Genomic DNA, 21,648 nt, shown 5'->3' on the forward strand with positions numbered 1-21,648 from the left:
TTCCTCACTGTATACTTGGTAAGATTTTGCATTTTTTGCAGCGAAGCCAAACTCAATCTTCTGTTGAGCTGTGTTGTTTCTTGGTATGTTTGCATGTCTTCTACAATCCTAAACATTTGAACCACACCATTAGAACCTGCTACCACCCATAAAATTAGTTTAAACTATACCATAATTAATTGTGACCTCCAGGCTGAGATTTATTTATGTCACTGATGTTTGGAAAGAATAAAAGTGTATGTATGTGTTTTAATATTGCTACTTCCCCCCCACCCACCCACCAATAACAGTGACCTTAGTAGACCTTTATTTGGTCAAATTATGAATTTTATCAAAGGAGTATGTTACAAAATGTGACAACAGCAGAGACTCCTGTAACAGCCAGGTACAGAAGGAACTGTGCAACATGTGACCTCTACAGATGTGCCTATACTGTATGTCTTAAACTAAGCTAGATGTCCTGAGTCGTCTAGAATTTGTTTACAGCACAATATTCTCTTTATCTTGTACAGTGAGCTTAGGGTACTGCATTATTAAAAGTTTTTTGTTTGTGGAATTTCCAGATTTTGTCTTCATCTCTCCAGGTCTTCCTCTTTTGTCCCATCCCATCTCGGTAACTAGCGCATTTTCTTGCGTTTTCTTCTCTCTCGGAACGGTTCATATTTGGGCAGAGGGAGAACAAGCGAGGCCCGTCTATGTTCATCTTGCACTCCTGGGTCATCACCCTTTGCTCTTCCTGGGTTACTGATGGTCAGCCCCATTGACTTTGCAACTTCAAGCATCCTAAAATAACAGATACTGATCAGTTCCATTGTCCGAGTTAATATTTCTGCATATCGTTGTGACAGTTATATGACATGGTGCAACAACAGAACAAAGTCACATCCTTAAATGTTTGCACAAGTGTTTGTGTGTTCACAAATAATGTACACACTAAAATATGCAAATAATTCAGACGACACTGTTTCGTACCTGGTCTCAGTAATTCCCAAATCACGGTGCAGTGACGTGAGATCAGCAGTCATGTGACCCATATGCAGAAGGAGTGCCAAGCAGTATGCTGCTAATTTGGTACGCATTGATGCTGAGACCATGTTTTGAATCCTAAAAACACAAAATTACTGTAAGATGGTTTGCTACATATTTTATGATTAAGGGCTGGAGTGATTTTTTTAACATATCACTGAGAACTAAAAGGGCTCAGTGATACTGATAATTAAACTAGAACCATCACAGAAAATATAATTGGACTCGCACTTATTTTTGAGACACTATGGTTACACAATGGTAAAAACTAGCCTGCCGTTGTTGAACGTCTCCACAGTGAAGGTCCTGAGCAGTTTGATCTGAATGATACGAGGGCAACCTTCCTCCTGCCCAACTGGACATCAACAACAACAATTAAAGCTGTATGCACAGGCTGCAAAGACTGTAGATCACACAACATCAAAGATTACTCACACTTAGAGGTGATGCTCCTCTGCTGCACCAGTTTGAGGAGCAGAGACAAGTAATAGGCACAACGTGCAATTTTCTCTTTGGCTTCACCTGCACTTGGAAGTGTCTCCAGATGCTTCAAGACGGACAAACGCCTTAAATGAGAAGACAAGAATTCTGAACATGAATTTTTTTTTTTTTTTTTTTAAGCTTCAGCCTGTGTCCTACCTGCCATTATCTCTCAGTGTCTGCAGCTCTTCAGGGGTTAGTGCTGCCATCTTGGAACCAGCCTGCTCCAAAGCCTCAAACTCTACTGGACTTAAAACTGCGGATATTGTTAAAGTCGAACGAACAAACCGAGGATGTGTCTTTGAATGTTATCTACTCAACAGTTTTCGCACAGCAGAGGAAGGATACGATCATCAAACGGGTAGACATTCTCAGGTAGGTCTGTGTCTGCGTTGCAGGGAGGGAGATGAAGCACGTGCTCTCCCTGTGAATCCATGTCAGCTACTTCTTGTTGCAAAGCTGGGGAGAAAAGAAAAGAAAAGCTTGACACTGGGAGGATGATTAAAAACAAACAGTGACTGAAGTAGGGTGAAATCTAAAGTTCGCTAAAGAATGGTGGTTAGAATTTTAAGATGATTTCCAAACATATAGCTTGGTCACAGGCTAAACAACTGTGGTGTGAAAAGGCCCTTTGGTGACCCAAAAGAACTGAGCAACCTGATAAGGTAACATACCTTTCACACCCTTCTGGTCGATCACAGTGCTGGCAGCTTTAGCCACTGCTTGATGCAGAGTGTCACTGCCCACCTGATTGAGTCTGCGGGAGCTCAGCGCTCTCTTCTGTTTGTTGGTGCCAAACACCTCAATCAGAGAATCAACCTAAAAAAAAAAAAAGTCCCCCAAAGCCCAATTTTAGATGAAAACAGGCGATACAGTTTGTTCTTAGTCTTGACTGATCTTATTGCAGAAAAAAGGTACAAATCATTTTACCTTGTCTCTGTACGTCTGAGTCGTGTCTTCGGACTTTTGAGATTCAGTCGTCTCTCCTGGTGGAAAAACAGTAGAGTGAAAATATCAACCTAAAAGTTGTTCAAGCATAATTCTTTCAGAAACTGTTTGAATATTTAAGAGTAAATTAGGGCAACGTGTCCACTTTACAACAACAGTAATAATAATCCTTTGGCCTTTTCACTCAGGGCCACCGCAGCAGATCTGAGGAGGATCTGCATGTTGATTCGGCACAAGTTTTTTTGGCGGATGCCCTTCTTGACACAATTCCACATTAAATGGAGAATAAGGAGGGGTGGCCTTGAACCAGGAGCCTTCCACTCTGGAAACAGCTGCACTTAACTGCTTGCACAGCACTCTGTCTTAATGGCGTCCAAATACTGAGTCAGCATTTTAGGCAGAAATAAACAGCTTGTTTTGCTCCACGTCTGCTTGTACAAAGCAAGTCATGCTGCAGCAACTAAACATCACAGCTCTGCTACAACTCAATCAAGCAACATGAAGGGGGAAGGCAGCAGGGCAGAGCCATTTTTAGTTTTTGCTTTATTTTTGTTTCTCTTCTTAAGTTCCTCACTAATATACTGTTGTAATTCAACTCTACAGGAAATCATAGGATTTATTTCTTCATTTTAAAGCTCACACTGAATCAGTCTTGTCTCTGTGTGGCAGAGACATTGCTGAACACACAGCAGGTTATTGTATTATCTATTGCAGTAATTTTCTTAATAACAATTTTAATAGCAGTATATAATGTTCAGTTTGTCACAAAATAAAATTTTCAGCTCTACAGGAAGCAGCAGTCTGAGATTTTTGGAAAAATGTTTCTGTAAAAACCCAGAAGACAGCTGTATTTATACTGTATTGACATTAACTATCAAATCATTAAAGAATTATACCATAATACGGTAATTATTTTTATGTGGGGGGGAAAGTAATAAAAATAAGTTTTATTTTAAAAGTATCAGTAAAGGCATCTGGCCGTGCAACAGACTGGTGTCCTGTTCAGGGTGTACCCCACCTGCCACCCAATAAATGCTGGGAGGGGCTCCAGTCTCCCCCTGTGTCCCTTAATTGGCATAGGCAAGTAAAGAAAATGGATTAATGGATGGATTTAAAACTATCTGTATCACAGTATCAGGAGACACTGAAGGTCACCTGTGAGATACTGATGGTCCATGTGCACCCTTTCCCCCACCTGCTAACACACACACCCCTGGAAAGTTGGAATAATTTAAAGTATGCTGCTGTTGCTGTTCAGCCCACTATTGTCAACATGTTGTATGATCGCAATGTCTGTGAAGTGACTTGATTCGCTGTGGCAATGCATAATTATTTGACAAGCTTTAGCATGAAACCATCATGTGGTATAATTGAGGAAAAATCAAGCTCATTACTTTGGTTACTATTAGGCCACTATTAGCCCATTCTGGAATACTGAAAGAATGAGGATCCAGTTAGTGGCAAAACAGAAAAAGAGAGTCAAGAGACTCTGAAGTCCTTTGGGCAGAGTAATTATGACCAAATGTGGGGTAAGTAATTTGTATTTATTTGCCTAAAACTGTTTACCCTTGTAGGGAGCACATGGGGCTTCAATATGAAAGTCCGACTTACCATGGCCAAATAGTCACCCAAGAAATTTCTATACAAAATTAAGAAATTCATTGAATAGTTTTTGCAAAATAAATAAATAAATAAATAGAATAAAATTCAGCAGATCACTATTTTTGTTATTCAGCCAGTATGCCTGAGTCAGGTGAACCCGCTGCATTTCTGGGTTTTTAATTCATCACAAATAAACAATATTATGTTAAAATACTCAAGACAGGTTTACTTCATCCCACTTAAATAATGAATATAATTTTTCTTTTGATTACAAAAAAAGAAAAAGAAAATGGGTCTCACAGATCCAAATACCATACAAGGGTTAAGCAGAGTTTGTTTGGTTTTTGTTTTGTTTGTTTTTTTACAGATTTTCTGCAATAAATTAAACATATTGAAAAAATGACATTTTCCCCCACTTCCTGGGGGCCCACAAAGATTCAATTAGAAAGTCCAACTCACCATGACCAGACAGTCCCCCAAGGATTGACTGTAAATCTCAGAAAAATTAGTCAAATGTTTTTTTTGTTTTTTGTTTTTTTTTTTCAGAAAATCATCAGCTATAAATCTTGATGGCAATACTATGAACCTTCATCCAAAAGCCTAAAAAAATCTCAGAACATCCCTAATCTTACAGTCTCACACTGAGTGGTAGAGATGGTTTGGGTTACCTGGTATAACAGGCAGCACGTTGAAGAGCTCGGCTCTGTGCACCTCCATCTGCATTGTCTCTTTGTTCAACACGCCCACATAATACCTGCACAGACATAGGACACTGTGCATTAACATCATTTTATCAAAGCAAACATCTTACTCTGTGCTTCTCTTTCACTTACTTGCAGAGATTGTTGCACTTCAAGGACCCATTTCCAAAATTATTTCCCACATAACACAATCTGTTTGATTCTGCAACCTGGACATAAAAAAGAGGAAAAACACGCATACAAAACACGTAGGGAGGGTCCAGATAAAATAATGCTGCTATTTTTCCCTCCTCACCACTAAACGTCTGTTCTTTTTTCGAGGATTCTTTTCATCTGTGTTCTTGTAGGTAGTGAAATCCAGTTTGTCTGTGTTTTTAACGCTGCCATTTGAAAACCGAACTGTTCACATGGAGACAGGAACACAGCCGTAGCGTAATTTATCCTAATCTACGCCTTTACTTGGTACAGTCAATACAACACAAAGTAATAATAAAAAATATGAACGAATTAAATTATTACACAGCTTAAGAAATTAATTTATCCCTCAGAATCTACTCTGGACTGTTCCATTAGCACTTTAGCTAGCACCCACGTGTGCTTTTAAAGTTTGTTTAAATACACTCACAACCATTTGTTTTCGTAATGTTTTTGTTATTAAATGTTTAGCATGCACAAACACGCAGTTTAATTACCAATTAAAGCTTGATCGTTATTTTTTTCTTCCCCACACGACACAAACGAGCAGGACACAGCCATTGTTGTTGTTCTTGTTGTTGTTGTCAGATTCTTCTTCTTCTGATTAAATGGCGGTTGGCACTATTACCTATTTGGCGCATTATCGCCACCAATTAAACTTTAATTTTTACTCTATAATTCTAGGCAGTGGTTATCCGTACCGTACGAAGCCGTATTCGTATAGCAGATTTCTATTAATTCTATTCTGTTTCGAAACTTGCTTAAACAGTACTATTTAATTCCCTTTGATGCCTGTATGAGCTGGGATGAAATGGGTGCAGTGAAGGACATACATGCCTACATGTCCTTCACTGTGCAATTACTCAACAAAAAACTGTCACAGACCCAAAATGTTTGGGATATAAGTCCATTATACAATCCTCTGTCATGTGTTCAAAGTATGCTGACCTTGACCTACTTTTTCTGGGTGAAAATGGAGAAGAGTTAAATATCAGTCCTGGGGTAAATATTTTGTGGATTGTTTGCTGTCTATAATCCACCAAAACAAGAGTTACAAACTCAGATTTTTTTTTCCTTTATCTCTTAATTTTCTCTTGAATGAAACAAATATCAGGACAGAGGGAGGCTGAGTTGCCATGTAAGAAACTGAGGAACTGTATCTTTCACTGCATTGCTTGCTACCCAAACAAACCTTCCTTCCTTTGCTTTTCCAGCACATCATACCTGGATCATTTTCCCTGTGCCCCTTTTTCATCAAAAACGTCTTGTATCTTAAAATAATGTGGTAATTTTCCCATTTTTAACTAGAGTGAAGTCTTAATACCGTCAAATAATAACCTGAGTGTGTCGAGTTTATATCACATTCAGCTCCTTTAGTAACCTTTGTACTGCTGAGTTGTGCACCACACTTGCAAAATCAATCCCTGATCTTATTAAAGTTAGAGAACCGTTTCTCAGAGCACTTCCACCTACTCCCCATTCAGGCCCTGTAGGTATAATAACAACTTTCCATGCTTGTGTCTGTTCCCTTTTCTGTTCCATCAGCTTTAAAGATTATGGATCCTCTTAAAGCTGTGAAAGCTCTGATCCCTTCTTTAATGGCTTTACTGCAGACTGCCGTCTCTGTGTCCTCTGCCTTTGAGATCGAGAGATGCCTGAGAAGAGTTTATGGAGTCATGAGGTCGCTGGACTGATGTGTTTGTTGATGCTGATATTTTTACAGAGGATCTAAAGTCTGTGTCTTTAAGGTCCTGGTACTTCCGCCATATTTCTGTATTGTTGTGAGACTGGGACGTTAACCAGCGATCTAAGGACTAACAAATTTGTTATTTTTAGCACTGCATCTCTGAACTTGTCAGCAAACTTTTTGATATTTTGACATAAGTCTGTTCCCTCACTTTTCACCTGACACAAATACTAGCAATGATCTAATTTTTCTCAACTAAATATCTACTTAAATTCTCAACACTTCAACTTGAGTTAATAGGATGAATAAATGGAATAGTTTTAACCATGATGAATGCTTGGTCTCCAAAGTAAAGGTCAAACAAGGTTGAGATCCATTGGACTCGATAATATATGGCATATATTACCCCGTAACATAACTACGCATGACAGATGGAGCAAACTATTCCTTTTTAAAACCCTATTAAGTATATCAATAATTTGCATCACTTTTTACCAAAACTGGAGCATGTTTTGCTGTTTTTACCCCATAACTGCATGACATTCCATCATAGATAGTCTAAACTATACCTTTTTGGAATGTTTATGATCAGACAAATAATATGGTACAGTTGTCAACACGATTGGAGCTTTTTTCTACTTTGACCCCTATGTAATACTTCATTGACCTCTGAAGGTCATTAGAGGTAAACTCCAGAATTCCTCCATGTCTGAAAAGAAGCTTTAGTAAATTCAGAATATGTGTGCCAGGTTTCATGCTTTTATCACAAAACACAGAATTATATTTGTTTTGCCCATCTGCTGCACTAATATGTACAGATTAATATGTATGGGTAAAACAAACACCGAGCTCTGCCTCGGTAGCGACGCCGTGTGGTAAAACTATAAAACAACACTGCGAATGAATAGGAAGGACAGCGCCACCTGGTGAGTCTGATGTGACAAAACAAACGTCTGAGTGCGGCAAATTATTATATATGTGGTCTACACCTGTCTTTTTAATTATCGAAAGTACTTTACAGTGAAAATTAATTTTTTAAAAATCGACTGCTATATGACGGTAAAAGTCAGACGCGTCCAGCTGTTGACGACAAATCATCAGCATGAAGGCACATCAGTGTCAGCTCACAGAAATATATCGTTTACTGCGACTAAACTAAACTACAAGGGACGACTACAAACGACTAATGTAACCGAGCTAGAGGCGACAGGGGAAAGATCCATTTGAGTCATATGACCGACTGTTGCAGCTGAGCTAACAGATCAGCCTGCTGGTCACTAGCCCGCTAACATTAGCGTTAGCATCGGCACTTTGTCCTCGGGGCCTTGTTCCAGCTTCCGCCGCGGAGAAAATCAAAGGTAAAACTTGTATTTACTGGCACTTTTTTCACAGTTTGCAGAATGTGATATTTTGTCTTGCATTACCTAGTGCATAAGTGGTAATGAGCCTGTATTTTTTTTTTGTCTCGCCGCTAGCTAGCGTCGCTATCGAACACTAGCTGTGTGCTATTCGGTGTAGCACTAAAGCTAGCTGTGTCTGTTAATTAGTATTTTGTGTTAATTGAAGTCCAGGATTTTTTGACAGCTTCGGGCATATTAATTAAATGAGCACTTTGAGAATTTGGGCAAGCCATCCGGTTAATTTTGCATTGGGACTGAAAGCAATTGAGTTGATCTCACCTATTTGTTTATATTTTAATATTATAGATTTGGATTGGAATGAAATTCACTTGTTGATTATGTGTCAAAGTTTATATAAACAGTATGGGATCTCTATTTAGCAATCCAGGGTCATTAGGCAGAATATGTAAAGTGTAGTGCAACCTGGTTTAGTTAATGATTGCATCAGTACCTCAGGTGTTGGGACAGGGTAGAACAATGCAGAACCTGAGATGCCAACTCCTCTTACAAAGAACTGTTAGCAGACTGACTACAATGTCCAAAATTACCTTTGCTTCAGCAGCAATCCTGATACACAACCACCTCATAATCAATTCAGGCCCTACAAGGAAATACCACCATCACTGATATATAATATGATATATTCTTGTCGAATAGAAGATTCTATTCTATAAATGCAAATTATCACAAGTATTCCTTTAATCCCAAGAACAGCTGTCCATTGGAATCTGCATCTAAGGCCAGATGCCTGGAACTCCAGCACCACCACCTTACTTATTACCAGCTTTCTCCAGTTGTAGATAGTGTGTGTGTTTGTTTGTATGTTTTTTCATTACTATAGTTTTGTACACAAGAACCTACTTGGCCTCCTTATGTTGTGTGGGATACCCATCTATGGGACATCACGCATTAAGATCTGTGTTTTGCTTTGCCCTGACATTCAGATTTTTTTGTGGTTGATGCCATACTTCCACATGTAGGTCATTTTTACCATACCATACCCTTTATTTATATAGCACATTTCACAAACATAGTTTCCAAAGTGCTGTACAAAAAAAAACCACACACACAGAGGACCACACACTCACGCGGTGTTAAAAGCCAAAGCATAAAAATGGGTCTTTAGATGAGACTTAAAACACTCTACAGTGAGGGCTGTTTGAATGTTAAGGGGCAACTCATTCCACAGCTGAGCCCACCACAGAAAAAGCCCTGTCTCCCCTAGTTTTAAGTCTCGTCACAGGCACCACAAGCTGGAGCTGGCCCTCGGATCGCAAAGCACGGGGAGGCTGATAAATTTGGATGAGGTCCGAAATGTACGTCGGGGCCAGTCCATTCAAAGCTTTAAAAACAAACAATAAAATCTTAAAGTCAACTCTAAAACGAACTGGAAGCCAGTGCAGAGATGCCAAAACCGGAGTGATGTGTTGTCGCTTTCTGCTACCAGTTAAAAGATGCGCAGCAGAATTTTGGACCAACTGTAAGCAAGAAAGTGCATTTTGGCTGATGCCAATAAAAAGTGCATTACAGTAGTCTAAACGAGAGGAGACAAAAGCGTGGATGACTTGTTCAAAGGCATTAAAAGATGAAAAAGGTTTAACTTTAGATAAAAGACGCAAATGATAAAATCCAGATTTGACAACGGCGTTTACCTGCTTGTCAAATTTAAAATCTTTGTCAATAATGACGCCGAGGTTGGTGACAGACTGTTTCACGTACTGTTTAAGAGGGCCCAAGTCCAAGAGGGGGTCAATATTTCCAAATAAAATGACCTCTGTTTTATCCTCATTTAGACTTAAAAAGTTGTGGGCCAACCAAGCCTTGACATCACTCAAACAATTCAAAAGAGGCACCAAAGGGGCAGAAGCAAGTTTTTTGAGTGGCAGGTAAATCTGGCAGTCATCTGCGTAAAAATCATATTGTAAGCCATGATTTTTAAAGATTTGACTCAGTGGGAGTCAAATTTTTGAGGCACTTCAAATGACAGAAAAGTGGGACACTCAAGATGTGTGTGTGTGTGTGTGTGTGTGTGTGTGTGGTGTGTGTGTGTGTGTGTGTGTGTGTGTGTGTGTGTGTGTGTGTGTGTGTGTGTGTGTGTGGTGTGTGTGTGTGTGTGTGTGTGTGTGTGTGTGTGTGTGTGTGTGTGTATATATAATATATATATGAATGAGAGAGGATGACTATTACTTTAGTTCGACTGGTCTAAGTATGTTTCATTTGGATCTGGTCTGAATGTTTTAAAGGTGTTGATGACATTATGAAGCTCTTTGAATGTGGCAGCCAGTGATTTGGACCACCTTCACAAGCTGCAGAGACCAGAAAGAAGTGACTTCTTCCTTTCTTCATACAGAGTCCAGAACACTGTTTGGATTACAGGTTTTGCAAATTACCCTCCCTACTCCGACCCCCTCAATTGTACCTTTATGCTTGTGCTGCCAGAAAAAAAGTGGATCTGTAGAGTTGCTAAGGATCCGTAAGTAACACATCATACTCTTGCCATCTTGACTGCAGTAGCAGATTTGTGTCAGACAAATGTTTACTTGAGGAGATACTGAAGTGTATCCCTGTATTGTAATGGAATGTCAACTATGACATGTGAAGCATTTCTCTGTGCATAATACAGCATGGAGGTGCCTCTGGTGATGATTCCAGAGCCTGGAGAAGGCTAAGGAGTCACCTACATTTCACCTGATTGTGGCAGATAGATGGTTTCTTGTGAGAGGTGGGGTTTTACCAGCCTGGGTGGTTGCCATCCAGGACCCAGGGTGGTTCTATGATGTGGCGGATGAGGCACTGCTCCCTGACCTGACATCACTAATTACTTGTTTATATTTGCACTGCCTTCAAAATGGCTGCACCCGGAATTAGTAGTTAACATCAATGTTGGGTAGGATCAGTTTTTTTGGGAAATAAATCCCATTCTTGAAAATTGGCCCATTGTGTTCAGTTAAAGAAACACTTCTACCCCAATGATTACTGGAAATGAGTTATACTATATTGTTTGTATTATTTTCAGTTAATGTGCATGGTGTCCAATTCACCTATGTTGTAACCGCTTGGCTGCATCTCTGTTTTGGTGCTGTTATAGGTTATGTTTAGGTCTGGTTTTATTCATAGCCAATAATGGCTCAGCGCCTTCCATCAGTGTTGGAGCATCATCCTCAAGATGTAAGAATCTTTATTGCATCCCATTGCACAAGTAGAAGACAGTAAAATTCAAGTGGCGTTGTCTATATTTGTGTACTGTATGGACAGCTACATTCAAATGTATATGACTATGTGACAAGCAGGCTAATATCGAGTATTCATTCTGATTGGCTGGTAGAAAACACTGTACTGGAGCCTGCAGGCCTGGGCCTTATAGGCAGTGATACCATCTGAGGTTGGAGTGACTGGGGTCATTGCTAATTCAGATGACTTTCCTTGTACACTGTACAGAGGAAAGCTCACATCCACTGATGTTGGGCTATTTGTATGACCCTCTTCAATGCTACGTGGCTGAAGGAGGTACCATGCAGTGATCCATGCAGTCAGAATGCCATCCATTGTTCTCAAGGGAGGGGTGGGGGTGCTGGTGAGTCCTAGATCTTGAAGCTTCCCATCATAGTCTGTCAGGACAGGGATTATAGTGCTGAATGCTGAACTACACGGCAAATAGTTGTAGAAAGTCCCAGAACCTTTCACCCACTAGCAGTTATGTATGCAAGTGCATTTTAACAATAATGGGGAAAGTGCTTTTAGTTATAATGCTGGGTAACCTGGACTGCCTTTGGGGAAAGTAGATTACCAAGTGAAGATTTGCAGTCCAAAACCCCATGTGGGATTTAGTTGTAGATCAAAGTAGAAATGCATTTGAGTCAAGTGAGAGCCTGTCGAAATGAGGCTCTAATTCAGTGGCCAAATCCTGCCAACAAACAGACAAATACAGCCCCTGTCAATAATTATGGAATCACCAGCCTTGGAGGATGTTCATTCAGTTGTTTAATTTAGTAGGAAAAAAGCAGATCACAGACATGACACAAAACTAAAGTCATTTCAAATGGCAACTTTCTGGCTTTAAGAAACACTATAAGAAATCAGGAAAAAAAATTGTGGCAGTCAGTAACTGCCACAAGTAACAGTTACTTTTTTAGACCAAGCAGAGGGGAAAAAAAAATATGGACTCACTCAATTCTGAGGAATAAATTATGGAATCACCCTGTAAATTTTCATCCCCAAAACTAACACCTGCATCAAATCAGATCTGCTCATTAGTCTGCATCTAAAAAGGAGTGATCATACCTTGGAGAGCTGTTGCACCAAGTGGACTGAGATGAATCATGGCTCCAACACGAGAGATGTCAGTTGAAACAAAGGAGAGGATTATCAAACTCTTAAAAGAGGGTAAATCATCACGCAATGTTGCAAAAGATGTTGGTTGTTCACAGTCAGCTGTGTCTAAACTCTGGACCAAATACAAACATGGGAAGGTTGTTAAAGGCAAACATACTGGTAGACCAAGGAAGACATCAAAGCGTCAAGACAGAAAACTTAAAGCAATATGTCTCAAAAATCGAAAATGTACAACAAAACAAATGAGGAAGGAATGGGAGGAAACTGGAGTCAACGTCTGTGACCGAACTGTAAGAAACCGCCTAAAGGAAATGGGATTTACATACAGAAAAGCTAAACAAAAGCCATCATTAACACGTAAACAGAAAAAAAACAAGGTTACAATGGGCTAAGGAAAAGCAATCGTGGACTGTGGATGACTGGATGAAAGTCATATTCAGTGATGAATCTCGAATCTGCATTGGGCAAGGTGATGATGCTGGAACTTTTGTTTGGTGCCCTTCCAATGAGATTTATAAAGATGACTGCCTGAAGAGAACATGTAAATTTCCACAGTCATTGATGATATGGAGCTGCATGTCAGGTAAAGGCACTGGGGAGATGGCTGTCATTACATCATCAATAAATGTACAAGTTTACGTTGATATTTTGGACACTTTTCTTATCCCATCAATTGAAAGGATGTTTGGGGATGATTAAATCATTTTTCAAGATGATAATGCATCTTGCCATAGAGTAAAAACTGTGAAAACATTCCTTGCAAAAAGGCACATAGGGTCAATGTCATGGCCTGCAAATAGTCCGGATCTTAATCCAATTGAAAATCTTTGGTGGAAGTTGAAGAAAATGGTCCATGACAAGGCTCCAACCTGCAAAGCTGATCTGGCAACAGCAATCAGAGAAAGTTGGAGCCAGATTGATGAAGAGTACTGTTTGTCACTCATTAAGTCCATGCCTCAGAGACTGCAAGCTGTTATAAAAGCCAGAGGTGGTGCAACAAAATACTAGTGATGTGTTGGAGTGTTCTTTTGTTTTTCATGATTCCATAATTTTTTTCCTCAGAATTGAGTGATTCCATATTTTTTTCCCTCTGCTTGGTCTAAAAAAGTAACCGTTACTGACTGCCACAATTTTTTTTCCTGATTTCTTAGTGTTTCTTAAAGCCAGAAAGTTGCCATTTGAAATTACTTTAGTTTTGTGTCATGTCTGTGATTTGCTTTTTTTTCTACAAAATTAAACAACTGAATGAACATCCTCCGAGGCCGGTGATTCCATAATTTTTGTCAGGGGTTGTACAAGTGATGTGTCCTGCTTTAATTGCATTATTTTGAGGCCTCTTTTCAGGAGGACAACAGATTTGGAACCAATTTTTACCTTATTACTCAGACTCTTTTATTATTATTATTATTTATTTTAATCTTGATGCTAATTCGATAAACCAAGTTATGCGTCATCAGTTGCAAACTAAAGTTCTTATTTATTGCATCTTAATTATTAGCAGCACAAAGCCACACTATTCCTCCATTTTAATTATTTTGGCCTTTCAGCAGCCTTCTGTTGTCATTTATTTTTGCCTTACCGCCTTTGTCATTTCCATCTTGAGTGTCTTACCTATTTATCTCTGTTTGTCTTTATCTTTAGTGCCATGGATTTCCCAGGCCACTTTGAGCAAATCTTCCAACAGCTAAACTATCAGCGTGTCCACGGGCAGTTGTGTGACTGTGTGATTGTGGTGGGTAGTCGGCACTTTAAGGCCCATCGCTCAGTATTGGCGGCCTGCAGCACCCACTTCAGAGCTCTGTTCACTGTTGCAGAGGGAGATGCTAGCATGAACATGATCCAGCTGGACAGTGAGGTAAGGATCTCAAGAAGAAGTAGTTCATGAGCCGTGGAAATCTACAGGCTCCAAAAGTGGGCATTGTCTCAGCTGGGTACGTTGTGAGCTACTGTTTTGGCATTTGCAGGTCACGTGATTGGAGAAATGGTCATGTTTATAGAAGGGACACATGACATGCTGAGAAGGTCCTGACTGCATGTTAGTGTTTTTCCATTGGCACGAGTCAAATTTTGTATTTAACAAAAGTTTCATTTTGTTTGAATTTTGTTAATTAATTTGTAATAATGTGTTAGTCATCATTTCACCTACATCAAGATAATCTATCCACCTTGCAGGTATAGCATAAAAAAGATGCTGATTAAACAGCATGAATATTGCACTGATGTGTCTTGGACTGTTCACAATAAAAGGCCACTCTAAAATGTGCAGTTTGTCTTAAGTAAAGGTCTTTATTACCTGAAGAAGCAGGAGGTGATGGTCTTGGGCTGGCATCATTATGTTTGCAGTAATGAGACAGTTTCAAAACATTGGAGCTGCTTTACAGTAGTGAAGTGAACATTCAGTTCACAGGCAGCAGCTCGAGTCGACATTCTTGCAGTCTGCATGCCAAATGCAGCATCTCAGAACCTGCCATCTGTGGCAGTGTTGTTTGATAAAAGTGCAGTTTTAGAGTGGCCTTTTATTCTAATCCAGTGGTTTTCAATGTGTGAGACCAGAGTTCTTCAGGAGGGATAGGTATTGAGAATTGTTTTTTTTTTTTTGTTGTTGTTTTTTTCGAGAATCGTTAAGAAATGATTCGATCCATCAACATCAATAGCCTTTTTGCTTAACGATTCCCTTATCAGTCCTTCAGAGCGGCCATTGTTTTTGAGGGTGTTTTATCGGGATAATGGTAATTTCTTTATGTTGATTACAGACCCTGCAGTGGGTGTGTAATCGATCGCTTCTGCAGCGGCTCTTTTTGAAGCAACGAAGCAGTGCTCCGACCCACTGCTTCATTGGTTCATTGCTTCACTGCTTTTCAGAAGTGGCAAGTCTGCTTCTTAACCCCTCTCAAAGCTACAACCCCTGGCAAAAATTATGGAATCACCGGCCTCGGAGGATGTTCATTCAGTTGTTTAATTTTGTAGAAAAAAAGCAGATCACAGACATGACACAAAACTAAAGTCATTTCAAATGGCAACATTCTGGCTTTAAGAAACACTAAGAAATCAGGAAAAATAATTGTGGTAGTCAGTAACGGTTACTTCTTTAGACCAAGCAGAGGGGAAAAAAATATGGACTCACTCAATTCTGAGGAATAAATTATGGAATCACCCTGTAAATTTTCATCCCAAAAACTAACACCTGCATCAGATCAGATCTGCTCGTTAGTCTGCATCTAAAAAGGAGTGATCACACCTTGGAGAGCTGTTGCACCAAGTGGACTGACATGAATCATGGCTCCAACACGAGAGATGTCAGTTGAAACAAAGGAGAGGATTATCAAACTCTTAAGAGGGTAAATCATCACGCAATGTTGCAAAAGATGTTGGTTGTTCACAGTCAGCTGTGTCTAAACTCTGGACCAAATACAAACATGGGAAGGTTGTTAAAGGCAAACATACTGGTAGACCAAGGAAGACATCAAAGCGTCAAGACAGAAAACTTAAAGCAATATGTCTCAAAAATCGAAAATGCACAACAAAACAAATGAGGAACAAATGGAAGAAAACTGGAGTCAACGTCTGTGGCCGAACTGTAAGAAACCGCCTAAAGGAAATGGGATTTACATACAGAAAAGCTAAACGAAAGCCATCATTAACACCTAAACAGAAAAAAACAAGGTTACAATGGGCTAAGGAAAAGCAGTCGTGGACTGTGGATGACTGGATGAAAGTCATATTCAGTGATGAATCTCAAATCTGCATTGGGCAAGGTGATGATGCTGGAACTTTTGTTTGGTGCCGTTCCAGTGAGATTTATAAAGATGACTGCCTGAAGAGAACATGTAAATTTCCACAGTCATTGATGATATGGGGCTGCATGTCAGGTAAAGGCACTGGGGAGATGGCTGTCATTACATCATCAATAAATGCACAAGTTTACGTTGATATTTTGGACACTTTTCCTATCCCATCAATTGAAAGGATGTTTGGGGATGATGAAATCATTTTTCAAGATGATAATGCATCTTGCCATAGAGCAAAAACTGTGAAAACATTCCTTGCAAAAAAGACACATAGGGTCAATGTCATGGCCTGCAAATAGTCCGGATCTTAATCCAATTAAAAATCTTTGGAAGTTGAAGAAAATGGTCCATGACAAGGCTCCAACCTGCAAAGCTGATCTGGCAACAGCAATCAGAGAAAGTTGGAGCCAGATTGATGTAGAGTACTGTTTGTCACTCATTAAGTCCATGCCTCAGAGACTGCAAGCTGTTATAAAAGCCAGAGGTGGTGCAACAAAATACTAGTGATGTGTTGGAGCGTTCTTTTGTTTTTCATGATTCCATATTTTTTTCCCCTCTGCTTGGTCTAAAAAAGTAACCGTTACTGACTGCCACAATTTTTTTTCCTGATTTCTTATAGTGTTTCCTAAAGCCAGAAAGTTGCCATTTGAAATGACTTTAGTTTTGTGTCATGTCTGTGATCTGCTTTTTTTTCTACAAAATTAAACAACTGAATGAACATCCTCCGAGGCTGGTGATTCCAGGGGTTGTATTTAAAAATGTCAATCGTGAGTCACTTTTGTGTGAATTAAAGTCACTAACTGGGACTCTTGTCTTTTGTGAGCAAGAAACGAGCATCGTCCTCCGTTCTGTTTGACAAGCTCCAAACGCGACACTGCTCTCTGCTGAATCAAGTTAGAGTCTGGCCGGAATTAATAACTTCAAAGTGAATCACCGTTTTAAATCAAATGACACCTCTTTCCAAACACTGTAATACAAACAATAAACTACAATCGACCAAAACCTTTTTTCCTCCCAAAATGAGACGTCCTGCGTTCTTTGTTGCTGTGATGTTGACGTGCAGCTGACTGAGCTCAGCTCAGAGGTATGGAGTGACATTCATGCCATTAATGTCTGAAAGAAATGCTTTGGAGAAAAACTACAGATTTTATTTTTATTTATGTCGAGAGATCAAGGATCCAGTGACCAGTTTCATATTTATTTACTTTAAGACTCAGTAAAATGTTCTTGACATAGAAAACCTGTAAAACCTACTTTTAGCACACAGAAAATTCACAAGAGGTATCAAATAGGGAATCGCAAAGGAATCGGGTCGATAATAGCATCGATATCGATAAAATCTTATCAATACCCATCCCTGGAGAATTAATATTATTTATCTTAAAATGTGTTAATTATACCAAAGACGTTTAAAAACACACAGAGATGTTTAAATGTTAAAAAACAATGTTTAAAATATGACAAAAGGTAAAAATAGAAGAATAGAAAGTTTTTTAAAAACGTTTAAAATGTTTTTAAAGGTTGTAAAATGCGTGAAAGAATAGAAAGTTCTTTAAAACATGTTTAAATGTTTACAAAGGCTTTAAAATGTGTAAATGCATAGACAGTTCCTTAAAAACACACAAATACTTTTAAAATGTTTCAGATGTGTAAAAGAATAAAAATAAACACACAAAGATGTTGAAATTGTGTGTCGGTTGGGGGGCACAGCTATTCATTTGTTCTCTGGCTCACTCTCCCACACTTTGAAAACCCCTGTTCTAACCAATCCAACATCACTTCTGCAATAATCATGTTTAATCTGCATCTTAATATGACACACATGCATAAAGAAATCTGTCATTTTACTTCACTGCAAGAACAATGGGACTGAAAACATAAGTGTTGTATTTACATTTCTTTGTTGAGTATATTTTTGCACCAGTTATTAGAAGATGACTCTTTGTAGCTTTGAATAATGCTTCTGGCAGAGAACAACAAGCCATTAGGTTAACATTACACAGACTTGATACTCGTGCTTTGGCTGACCCCAAGGATAAGCTGTGTGCTTAATTTAGAGGAGGTCTGTCCAATACTGGAAATGTGGGTTTAGTTTGAACCCCGTAAACCTTAGAGGTGTGATAAGATTGGACTCTATTAAGTATGTATTGGCTAAGAAAGCACTAAAGCTACTTGCCAAGTTTCGATGAGACGTATTACACAAGAGAAAAGTACGTCGTCGGTGCTCAGTGTTACAAATATAGATGTAAAGATGTTCAAAAATAGTGAAAACTATATTTATATACTTGTAGGTAGTCACAGCTGAAGCGTTTGCTGCCCTGGTGGACATGATGTATACCTCAACGCTGATGCTGGGGGAGAGCAATGTTATGGATATCCTGCTTGCAGCCTCACATCTGCATCTCAACAATGTGGTTAAGGCCTGCAAACACTACCTAACCACACGTACACTGCCTGTGTCCCCCTCGTCTGACAGACCCACTCACCTCCACCCTCAGCAGGACCAGTCGAGGCACAGGCAGCAGCAAGTGGCAGGGAATCAGTCTCTAGCAGCAAATGCTAACCTAGCAGCTAGCGCTGCCCCGTCTAAGCTACAGCGGTCCTTCCTCCTGCAACAGTTGGGGCTTAGCTTAGTGAGCTCTGCATTAGGTGGAATGGAGGAAGAAGGTGTGGCCAACATAGCTAGCAGTAGAGGTGTTGAACAGAGAGCCTCCTTCCCCATCCGGCGCTTCCACAAGCGCAAGGCCTCCCTCGCTCTGGGCTTGTCAGAGGAGAGACCCAGACAGAGACAGCGCCCCTCTGCTCCTTCCTTGGGTTTATTGGGAGAAGGGGTGAACAGAGATCAAGAGGAAGGAGCGCTACTGTCCCCAGACTCCCACAAGCTGGGGGATGAATCCAAATTGGATGCTACCCTTGTAGCATTATCCCAGGATGATCCTCAAATGCCTAGTCAGTCTGACAGTGGACACTGTGAGGAGAGGCTGCAGGGAGGGGTGGGAAAGGAAGAGGACATGGAAGATGGGGAACACCAGAACAACAGAGCAGGAGTGAAGATAAAGTCAGGAAGAGAGGAGGAGGAGGAGATAGAAGAACAGGAACAGAAGGTAAAAATGTGTTAATTGTCCATCTAGCTATCTATTACAAGTCAAGGGCAATGTATACCTATTGGGGTGTGTGTGTGTGCGTGCGCATTATGTTTACATCTCGGTTGCAAGTGTTTTCTAAGCTGGACCGCCCTTTTCCTTACATAGGTGGTGGTTAAACGGGAGCCACTGAGCTCACCAGAGCCCATTGATGAAATCAGTGACGTGACCTCCCAGGCTGAAGCCAGTGACCCAGCTGAGCCTGGAGGTCAAGAAGAGGAGGAGAAAGTGGAGCTGAGCCCAGAGAGCAGTGACCGCAGCTTCATCTCTGAGCCCCAGCCCAGTTCGGAAGCTCTGCTCCAGTCTGGCTCCCAGCAGCTCCTCAGCAGCAGCAGCATGGGGGCGGGAGCTGGAGCCGGAGGAGGTTTTGGGTGTAATAACACCCTGAATGGCAAACCCAGCTTTAATATTTCAAGCTTTCTCAGCCCAAATGAGTTTGGAAGCGGTGGTGCTGGGATGGTTCCGGGAGAAGATGAACTTCCCAACACAACAACTGGTGATACCGTCCCACATCACTTCTTACTGAGACAGCAAGGTGCTGGACCATCTGGCTCCACCCCCTCTTCACTTCTGCAGTCTGGACCACTGAATGGGGAGGGTCGAAGTGGTTTTGAAGAGAACCTGCAGGGAGATTCTCTCTTTCTGCGGCCCTTGCATGATGGGCTAGGGAGCCCCAGAGGAACTGGGGGAAGTGGTAATGGGGGACGTGGAGGAGTAGATCCCTTTGGTCTGGACTTTCAGCGCTCAGGTCTGGGGCTCCACGGCATGGGACGAGCTTCACGAGGGCTAGAAGGAACTGCCGCTGCTGGTTTGAGCTATCCAGGCTACCGACGTATTGTTCCAAAAATGGGCTCTGGTATGGGAATGGAGGGAGGACTTAGCGGTGTTCTCCAGAATGTTGCCTCCTCATCCTCTTCGACCTTGGCGAGTCCGCTTCTTCGCAACGAACCTGCTGGTTATGAGATGAACAGTGGCAGGCCCACCTCCCTCCCCCCTCAACTGACCCGAGCTTCGGCAGATGTGCTGTCTAAGTGCAAGAAAGCTCTGTCCGAGCACAACGTTCTGGTGGTTGAAGGAGCTCGAAAATACGCCTGCAAGATATGCTGCAAAACCTTTCTTACCCTCACTGACTGCAAGAAACACATCCGTGTCCACACAGGAGAGAAACCTTACGCCTGTCTCAAGTGTGGGAAGCGGTTCAGCCAGTCCTCTCACTTGTACAAACATTCCAAGACAACCTGCCTTCGCTGGCAGAACAGTAACATGTCCACTGCTCTGCTGTGAGACAGGAATAACCATGTATATCACAGAGGAGAAGCAACAGGATAATTGTGCCAAGAGTCCAATCAGCTGAACATCTGCACATTGTTTAAAGATCCACAGTTGTTTCAGTTTTTCTGAAGCTATGACAGAGCAGTCAGATCTGTTTCAGAGTTTGGTCTGAACTAACAAGCCCTACTTACAGACCAAAGATGGCTCCGCTGTAAGTAACCAGCTTTTCATTTCGAGGGTAGAAACTGTCATAGCGGCTAACAGTTTTAATTGTCAAGTAATCTGCAGATTATTGCACAGCAAAGTGATTATACAAAAAAATAAAGTGTTTTCCAGAACTATGTCTGAAAGTATCTCATCAACCAAACCATATAATTATAATAATTATACATTAGCTAATGCAAAACTAATTGAATTTAGCACAGCACTGTTATGCAAAATTATTGTAAATCTATTTAGCCTTTGAGATTATACTGATGCACAAAGTGGAAAAAGATTCCTTATAAAGTCTCATACAAGATTAATGATTGAAACATCCATGTTTAAATACCACAGCAGAATGTAAGTCTTAAAAAAATCTGCAGCACATTGACTTTTTTTTTTTTTTTGCACAAGATCGTTCTAATCAAGACTTTTCTCTTAAAGCTGGCGCTGTGCAGTACAGATGGTGTGTTATTAAAGTGTCGTGGTTTTTACTTGTTTAAAAAAAATGAAGTTAAACTTAAAAGATGCAATCAGGTCAGTTTGTGGTACAAAGTGAATTGGACTCTCACAGTGAGGAGCTGCTCAGCATTAAGAATACGCATGAACGTTATCATAAAAAAGTGGTGTCTTAATGTTTTGATGTTTCTGTACATTTGTAAAACACTGTTGTGGCAGCCATGGTGGGTCATCCTTACTGTTCTGTACATACTAGACGGTGTTTTCTGTGCTCATAGATTGCACACAGACTTTTTTGGGTATGGATACCAGACATTTGGCTACATGTCACTATATCCATGGGTCTGAATTAAGGACATAATGTGTGCTCGTGATTTAAATCTGTAACGTTATGTAAAATCAAGCTATAACAAA

General features: G+C 40.4%; 2 protein-coding genes and 1 long non-coding RNA gene across 3 annotated transcripts in view; 1 reads left to right on the forward strand and 2 right to left on the reverse strand.

The window, feature by feature from the left end:
• The window catches only part of LOC117525607, an 87,236-nt gene that overhangs the window by 33,321 nt on the left and 32,267 nt on the right, over positions 1–21,648 (reverse strand). The window lies entirely within an intron of this gene.
• polr1e (RNA polymerase I subunit E) lies at positions 291–5,541 on the reverse strand. Its single transcript, XM_034187502.1, has 12 exons — positions 5,450–5,541; positions 5,053–5,156; positions 4,890–4,966; positions 4,725–4,810; positions 2,437–2,492; positions 2,181–2,325; positions 1,855–1,965; positions 1,666–1,762; positions 1,462–1,592; positions 1,300–1,381; positions 973–1,104; positions 291–783 (listed from the first exon to the last, which is right to left on the reverse strand). Exons 1-12 carry the CDS (start codon positions 5,511–5,513, stop codon positions 618–620), a joined length of 1,251 nt encoding a protein of 416 aa, XP_034043393.1. The 5' UTR covers positions 5,514–5,541; the 3' UTR covers positions 291–617.
• On the forward strand, positions 7,550–20,946 carry LOC117525604 (zinc finger and BTB domain-containing protein 5). Its single transcript, XM_034187501.1, has 4 exons — positions 7,550–7,565; positions 14,013–14,226; positions 18,451–19,263; positions 19,411–20,946. Exons 2-4 carry the CDS (start codon positions 14,017–14,019, stop codon positions 20,584–20,586), a joined length of 2,199 nt encoding a protein of 732 aa, XP_034043392.1. The 5' UTR covers positions 7,550–7,565; positions 14,013–14,016; the 3' UTR covers positions 20,587–20,946.

Source organism: Thalassophryne amazonica, chromosome 15 (assembly GCF_902500255.1).
Source record: "Thalassophryne amazonica chromosome 15, fThaAma1.1, whole genome shotgun sequence".
Classification (NCBI taxonomy): domain Eukaryota; kingdom Metazoa; phylum Chordata; class Actinopteri; order Batrachoidiformes; family Batrachoididae; genus Thalassophryne; species Thalassophryne amazonica.

Coding starts and splice junctions, on each gene's coding strand:
- polr1e (XM_034187502.1), bottom strand. CDS start 5,513: ATGGCTGTGTCCTGCTCGTTTGTGTCGTGTGGGGAAGAAAAAAATAAC. Junction 1,966..2,180: donor CGACCAGAAGGGTGTGAAAG/GTATGTTACCTT, acceptor TTTTCTCCCCAG/CTTTGCAACAAGAAGTAGCT. Junction 1,382..1,461: donor GAGGAGCATCACCTCTAAGT/GTGAGTAATCTT, acceptor GTTGATGTCCAG/TTGGGCAGGAGGAAGGTTGC.
- LOC117525604 (XM_034187501.1), top strand. CDS start 14,017: ATGGATTTCCCAGGCCACTTTGAGCAAATCTTCCAACAGCTAAACTAT. Junction 14,227..18,450: donor TGATCCAGCTGGACAGTGAG/GTAAGGATCTCA, acceptor ATATACTTGTAG/GTAGTCACAGCTGAAGCGTT. Junction 19,264..19,410: donor TAGAAGAACAGGAACAGAAG/GTAAAAATGTGT, acceptor TTCCTTACATAG/GTGGTGGTTAAACGGGAGCC.